The sequence below is a fragment of the Mus caroli genome, chromosome 1 (assembly GCF_900094665.2).
Source record: "Mus caroli chromosome 1, CAROLI_EIJ_v1.1, whole genome shotgun sequence".
NCBI classification, from domain to species: domain Eukaryota; kingdom Metazoa; phylum Chordata; class Mammalia; order Rodentia; family Muridae; genus Mus; species Mus caroli.
Window position 1 is genome coordinate 54,518,607 of NC_034570.1, and position 8,071 is coordinate 54,526,677.

The 8,071-nt window shown below is 40.6% G+C and overlaps 1 protein-coding gene across 1 annotated transcript in view; it reads left to right on the forward strand.

Annotated features, from left to right (window-relative positions):
• The window catches only part of LOC110299600 (cytochrome P450 20A1), a 47,158-nt gene extending 40,683 nt beyond the window's left edge, over positions 1 to 6,475 (forward strand). Inside the window, exons 11-13 of the mRNA XM_021169317.2 lie at positions 504 to 568; positions 5,536 to 5,625; positions 5,769 to 6,475. Of these exons, the coding sequence (XP_021024976.1) occupies positions 504 to 568; positions 5,536 to 5,625; positions 5,769 to 5,919 (306 nt within the window). The 3' untranslated portion in view covers positions 5,920 to 6,475. The remainder of the gene's footprint in view (positions 1 to 503; positions 569 to 5,535; positions 5,626 to 5,768) is intronic.
• Positions 6,476 to 8,071: the final 1,596 nt, after the last annotated feature.

Consider the following 8,071-nt stretch of genomic DNA (forward strand, 5'->3'; position numbering starts at 1 on the left):
ACACACACACACATTTTTTTTTTCCTCTCCAGTCCTCACCACTTTGGACTTATGAATCTTATGTGAATTGTCTCTTTTTTTCATTTGCTTCTTCTTGATCATTAGAAAGATGGAACAGCTTTTCATATGTGCACTAACAGTTTGCATTTCTCTTTAGTTCTGTCTTTGGACGCCCACTCTTCTCAGCCTCCCCTTCTTCCTAGTGAGCTGTCTATGCGTCACTCGGCTGTCAGCTCTGTTGCAAATTCCTTCTGGTTATGATCCTCTTCCACTGATGTCACAGTCATTTTCAGGTTTTAAATTTTCATAGTAAGTCTGGCTTTTCCTCCAGGGCCTCCAGGTCTTGTGGCATGCTTGGGAATACTTGCCTGGAAGATATTGGGGGCTGCTCTGTCACTGTAAGGTCACCAAGATGATGGCCACTGCTGATCTTGTCACTTTGCATTTTCTGTAGTAGACACACTTTTAGGTGACTTGTGTTGTTGAACCGTTTTGTGTTTTAGACACTCGTCCTTTATGCCCTTGGCGTGGTTCTTCAGGACCCCAGCACTTGGCCGTTACCACACAGGTATGAAATACTGTCTGATTTCTGGTTTCTACGTGTGTGCATATTTTGTTCCCTTTCCAATATCTTGAAAAGAAAAGTAGTGTGTGGTTATGCATGACAGCAGAAAGCACTGCGCCCTGTCTGCTCTTTGTGGCTTCTCTTTCATCATCTCATTCTGCTATCTACCCTTCCTCCTCTTCCCACCTTCTTCATTTATTCTTTTTTTAAAGATTTATTTATTTTATGTTATATGAGTATACTATTGCTCTCTTCAGACATACCAGAAGAGGGCATCAGACCCCATTACAAATGGTTGTGAGCCACCATATGGTTGCTGGGAATTGAACTCAGGACCTCTGGAAGAGCTCGGAGCTCTTAACCACTGAGCCATCTCTCCATCCCTATTTATTTATTCTTGAGGCAAAGTCTTGCTTGATAGCTCATACTAGCCTTGAACTTATGATCCTTCTGCCTCAGCCTCCCAAATGCTGAATTTATAAACATGTTACATTATCTATTTTGATATTTGTTTTTTTCTCTTTAATTATCACTTGTATCTCATAATCTGTATAGTTATCTGATTCTATAGCTGTCCTTTAGTCTTAATACATTCTTTTTTTTTTTTTTTTTTTTTTTTTTTTTTTTTTTTTGGTTTTTCGAGACAGGGTTTCTCTGTGTAGCCTTGGCTGTCCTGGAACTCACTCTGTAGACCAGGCTGGCCTCGAACTCAGAAATCCGCCTGCCTCTGCCTCCCGAGTGCTGGGATTAAAGGCGTGCGCCACCACGCCCGGCTGTCTTAATACATTCTTAAGAAAAGAAGATGTTGCTTATACAGCTCTTTCATAGAATCTAGAAACTGTGCTGTGTGTCACACGTGGGAACGTAAGAGCCAAGCTGAAGGGTGAGCTACTGCCGTTTGCCTTAAGGTGGTAGGCTGGGATTTACCACCTTGGAAAAAGCTTAGATACATGCGGCTGTGTTGAGATTATATAGCAGTGCAGAGCCCAAGAGGAAGGTCTGCTGGTGTAGCCACCACTCCAAGGATGGACATGTAATGCTCCTAGCACTTGAGGTTGTTTTGTTGTTTATTTTTATGTATCCTGGCATTAAAGAATTATTGTTTTTTTGCAGGAAGGGGGGATGCACAGATTTGAGACAGTGTTCCTCTGTGTAACCCTGGCTATTCTGGAACTCACTGTGTAGACCAGGCTAGCCTCAAATTCATAGATCCGCCTGCCTTTGCTTCCTGAGTGCTGGGATTAAAGGCATGGTCCATCACCCCTCAGCTTAAAGAGTCTTAATAAAACAGGAGACACTTAAATTTTACTCTAAAATTATTAGTTATTAGCTAAACTTTGTATTCCAAATGGCTTTAATAACAGTTAAAGATGTAAAAATATATACGCCTATAATTATAGAAAACTAAAATTTGAAATGTCTTAATCTTCAAGAAAAATGTCAAGTTTTTGGTAAATTTTAAGTGTGATATGAAGACTCTAGCAGGTCATGTTGCTTGTGCAAGGCCTGAATTCCAACCTAGTACCATAGGGAGAGGAAAGGAGGGAGACAAAAAGGGGAGGGGAGAAAGAGGAGAAACTTCATTGGAACTTTTGACATTGCTGCTATTCTCAAAACATTCAGAGAAATTGAAAATGATAAAAGGAATAGATGGAGCCAGGTGTGACACAGAGAGCTGTCATCCTAACAATTGGGAGGTGGAGGCCAGAAAAGTAAGAGTTTGAGGATAACCTGAGATGTGTATTTATCAAGACTTTGTCACAAATATCTATCTCCCTCTAAGGGAATAGATGCTACATTGTGGAAATCCTTTTGAGATATTAAATTCAGAGGATGTAGATGTTAGTATTATATCTGAGAGCTTCCTGAAGCTGGGCACTTCCTTAGTGGAAGGGTCAGAGATTTATTGCTGCCAGTACTTTGAGAGACAACTCATCCAAGAGAAATATGGATGGATACACAGATCTCAGACAATAGAGACCATAGGTTAATTATAGCTTAATATAATTGTCACATGGAGGAGGATAAAGAAGAGAACGAGGGGGAAATGACTTTTTCCCCAAAATTTGATGCCTTTGAGATTCAAGTAAATTGTTACATGTTCTTTTCATGCTGGAGTAATATTCCATTAAATGGAGCTATTAATATGCCATTAAGCTACAGAAGGATATTGGGTTAATTTTAGTTTTTACTATTATGAATGAAGCTACTGTGAACATTTGTGCATTTTTGTTTGAACTAGGATTTTGTATTTTTATAAATGCCTAAGACTATAACTTTACACATTTGTTAAAAACAAAATAAGAAATTGGAATACTTTCTGGGCATGGTGGTGTGTGTCTGTAGTCTTATCATTTTGTAAGTGAGAAGGTGGGAGGACTGTGAGTTGGAGGCTAGCTTGGGCTACATTAGGAGGGCTTATCACAGAAGGAAAGAGGGAAGAAAACAATAATCTTCAGACTCAGCTACTTTTTTGGCTCCAACATTGGTTCATTTCACCTGGGAACTATGTTGCTCCCCAAGGAACAAGTGTGGTGCCTCAGCCCTTAGAGCAGAAAGGGAACAATTCCCATGGCTGAGGTGTGGACAAGCAGAAAGTGGTTATTGGTAGAGTACTTAGCAAAGCACCTACTATGGAATAAATATTGACAAATGTGTGCAGCACTCAAGGCCAGGTGCTATGCTAAACATTTTGCTTGTTTTTAATTTAATTAAAACTTAAACACATCATGTTCTCTCCCTCTCTCCTGTTTTCTGTCACTCCAATGTCCTCCTCTTCTTTGACCATTGTTGCTGCACATGAATAGAAATGAATCAACATATAAACACAACCTGCTACGTCCGTACCGTGCTGCCTACCTGTACATGTTTCTACATGTACATGGTCATGGATGTTGGATGGAGAGCTCATATGTAGAGAAGACTAGTTCCCCCACTCGCAGCAGTTGGTAGTTGCTTGGAGCTCCTCATCTGGCAGTGGGGCCTGGTGAGATTTCTCCATCTTGGGAAGGTCAACTGTTAGAATTGTTCAGGGCTTCTTCAGGCAGCCATGTTGTTGAAAGTTCACAGCAGACTTCCTGGTCCTCTGATACAAATCATTTTTTTTTTTTACTTGATCCTACTTAAGTCTCCCAGAGCCCAGTGAGCTGAATGTTCTGCAGATGTAGAAATTGGCTAAAGAAGTTGCATTTACACAACTTTGACAATAGAGACATAACCCCAACATCTGACCACTATTGGCCTTCAAGTCTTCATTGTATAGACACCCAAGACCATATAAGTCAGATTAATGCAACGGATATTATGGCTTCTGGCATATTACAAATGCTGACATTTTAATAATCTGCAACATTGCTCTTAAATTGTTCATTAGACTCTATACAAGCTGGACAGTAGTGGTACATGTTTTTTTTTAACCTTTGTGACTTTCACATCATGCACTCCAGTCCTACTCATCCCCCCATCCCTTCATATCCACCCTCCATCCTTGCAACCTCCCTACAAAAAGATATGACAGGAAAAAAAAAAAGAAATAAACAATATCTAGTCATGGAAGCTTCAGTGTGTCCCCCAGTTACCTTTTTGTCCAAACATCCTTGCTTGCAGATGTTCATTTCAATGAGTTGTTGGTCTGTTTGGAGGCCTCTGGGTTCTGCTACACTATCATAAATACTGGATCCTTACCTGAACTCTACTTGGATATCCTGTTGTCGCCCTGTGTTATAGAGATCCTGGAGCTTTGGATCTGCAGGACTGGCCCCTCCATGGACTCCAGCAGCTCATAGATGGGTGGATGTTACGGTGGGCCAACTCAAAGCCCTGGATGTGGGCCTGGGTTATAGCTGAGTTGGTCATCCCATCAGCTCTCCTGCACCAACCTACACCACCAGGGCAAGCTCTGTGAACTGCCCCAGCTAGCTCACTCAAGCACCTCAGCTGGTGATCTCTGGGGGTGTAGGAGAGGGGCATTTCTCCCTCGCCCATGAGTGGCACACACCTTTAATCTCCTCCTGTATGTTGTAAGGACAGGTGTCCACCTGCCCTACACCTGTTTCACCTGCCCCACTAGCATGTGTCCACACTCCTCTTTTCTAACTCAGTGTAGATCTTTGAAAAACATCTATTTAAAAAGAGCTTACGTGTTTTCTTTTTAATGTTTCTACTACTTCTCCAGTTGCATTTGACAAGGAAAGTCTAAAGTAAAAGAAGACCTTTCATAGCTTCTTAATATCTCTCACTTATAATAGGTATGAGTACAGTATAAATTATAAATGACATTTCAGGGCTTGAATCCCTAATTTTAATAGAGGAACAATGTGAAATGTTGATCTGGTGGTCTGGATTTTATTCAGATATTATCTGGTTTTTGACTCATCCTTGTATTTCTTGAAAAATTCTACTACATTTCTGGCTCTGAAGAATTTTTGTTCTTTCTTTTTTTTAATCGTTTAGCGGTAGCATATTTATAAACAGCAAGCGATTACACATCTATGTGTTTGATGGTTTAGAAGCACAGTATAGTATGACTGTGTATTAGTTAGGGTTTTACTGCTGTGAACAGACACCATGACCAAGGCAAGTCTTATAAAAAACAACATTTAATTGGGGCTGGCTTACAGGTTCAGAGGTTAAGTCCATTGTCATCAAGGTGGGAGCATGACAGCATCCAGGCAGGCACAGTGCAGGAGGAGCTGAGAGTTCTACGTCTTCATCCAAAGACTGCTAGTGGAAGACTGACTTCCAGGCTAGGGTGAAGATCTTATGCCCACACCTACAGTGACACACCTACTCCAACCAGGTCACACCCATTCCAACAAGGCCACAACTCCAGATGGTGCCACTCCCTGACCCAGGAATATACAAACCATCACAGACTGCAAAAGATTTAAACTATTACAGCTGTGCATTTAGTGTTGATGTTCAAGGCGCAAGTGGATCTGTTTTGTGGTGACCTTGGGTTTTTCTTGTAGGTTTGATCCAGACCGCTTTGCGGACGAGCCAGTGATGAAAGTGTTTTCTTCTCTTGGCTTCTCAGGCACATGGGAATGCCCAGAACTGAGGTAAATGACAAGATGGCAATGGGGAAGGAAGGGTGCCATGCCCATCTGCTCAGAATCTAATGATCTCTTAATGACAGCCAGCTCTATAATTTTTAATGTCAACTTTTTAACCTTTAGTAACCAGTGACCCTCTTCCGGTCCAGGTTTGCTTACATGGTGACCACAGTGCTCGTGAGTGTGTTGCTGAAGAGGCTGCGCCTGCTCGCTGTGGATAGACAAGTTTTTGAAATGAAGTATGAACTGGTCACATCATCAAGGGAAGAAGCTTGGATCACTGTCTCCAAAAGACACTAAACATTTATGCACTTAAAGTCTGTTAAGTAAATGAAGGGAAATGCCCAATCAGAATATGTACTGAGACCTTTTATAAACCCAGTATCATTTTGTAATTATAAAACCTGCTAGTGCTTCATGATGTAAATTTGGGTTTTTATATGTCAAAATTTCTTACTGTATGACATATGTTTATACTTATATTGACAACTTTAACAGGAAAGTTTAATTTTCTTTTAATTTGCATCATTCTCTAAAACCATTATTTTTAATGGGCAGTGGGTTTTGAGACAGGGTTTTTCTATGTAGCCCTGACTGCTCTGTAACTCACTCTGTAGACCAGACTGGCCTCAAACTCACAGAGATCCACCTGCCTCTGCCTCCAGAGAGCTAGGATCAAAGGCCTGCATCACTACTACCTGGCTAAGCTGTTATTTTCAATCTTGATGTTCATAATTTGACCTCTCAAATGAGTAATCTTAGAGAATTCTTTTGTGCAAGTTGGAGAATCATGTTTTCTGAATATTCATAAAAGAGAAACATAACGTTGCTTCTTTTTGCATTTCTAATAAATCACCTATCACTCTATTTGGAGGATTGTTTTGTTTTCTGAGTATTAATGTGTCTCCATCATTTTCATTAGGCTTTAGTGAGTCCCTGGGCATTCTGTCTACCATCTGTTATGTTCTCGTGCACCTAAGCATTCATCTAAAGGCTTGCATGTGGCTCAGCAGTTTAAAATCATCTGGGAATAACACAGTTGCTTCCAAATCTGTTTCAAAGCGAGTGCCTCTCCTGTGTGACAAACTGAGGCGGGAACTTGTCCTGATTTTCTGGAAATCTCACAGTACTATGTTAAATCTGTTGCTCATGCAGAGAAACAGAATTCCCAATATGGGAATTAACTACGATGTCATAAGAACAGAAAATGAACAAGAAAGAGTAAGGCAGGAGTCACTACAAGCAGTGTTGGGGAGAAGAAAACAGATGATTGAAGAAACTGTAAGCTGTATGACAGAGAAGGAAAATATACATATTATAGGGCTCACACAAACTGTTAAGGATCTGAGAACTTGGCTCAGTGGTAAAGTACTTGCCTTGCATGTGTTGCCCTGAGTTTAGCCCCCAGCGGCTTGAAAACAAAAAATTCGGTTAAGAGAAATACATGGTAAATCACATAGACACAAGATGAGGACAGAGCTTTCTACAGTAGTGCCCAGTCTTTAGTAAGTGAGGCGGTGCTGAAGTTATTTAGGGGATATTTTAAGAGTTGTTCAAAATATACTTTAGCACAAATAAGTTTTATTTACAATGCCTTATTGATTGCACTATATTTTAGTTCAGTTTTTATTTTATGCTATACTGATGAAGAATTTCCTTTCTACACCTCTACTGAGCTGTTATCCCAACCCCAGCTTCCTTTCCACTGAGCCCCAGATGCAGTTGCTACTGCTGCTTGTTGCTTTGGTTTGCTTTGCTTTGCTTAAGAAACCCTTTTCTGGCTGTGCAAGATGGCTCAGCCAGTGAAGGCCCCTGCCACCAAGCCTGATGAGCTGTGTTTAATCTCTGAGACCCACATGATGGAAAAAAGGACCTGACTGGTTGGCCTCTGACTGACACGCATATGCACACCCACACACAAATAATAGATACAATTAGAAATTAGTTGTAAATTCCCCTTTCTTTGTAAAGATTTGTTTTCAGACAGCCAAATGATAAGGAATCCTTGCAAACTGGTTATTTTTAACACCACTGACTTTCATTTTTGATTTCCAAGAATTACAAATCTCAATTTACAAAGCATGTGCATATTTGAACACACACATCCTAGTTATTGAGCTATTCTATTATGCATTTATTGATCAAAAGATTGTAGAAAGTGTTATGAACAATTAACATAGAAGGTAATTGGCACAGCCCTCTTGCTTGATTATAGACATGTAGTCAAGCTGTAGCATTTTTTATTTTTATTTTTTAATTTTTTTTTTTTTTTTTTTTCTGAGACAGGGTTCTTGGACCTCACTCTGTAGACCAAGCTGGTCTCAAACTCAGAAATCCACCTGCCTCTGCCTGTCTCCCAAGTGCTGGGATTAAAGGTGAGCACCGTCACCCCCCACCCCACCCCCACCCCCACCCCCGGCTCTGTAGCATTATTTTTAACATACACATACAC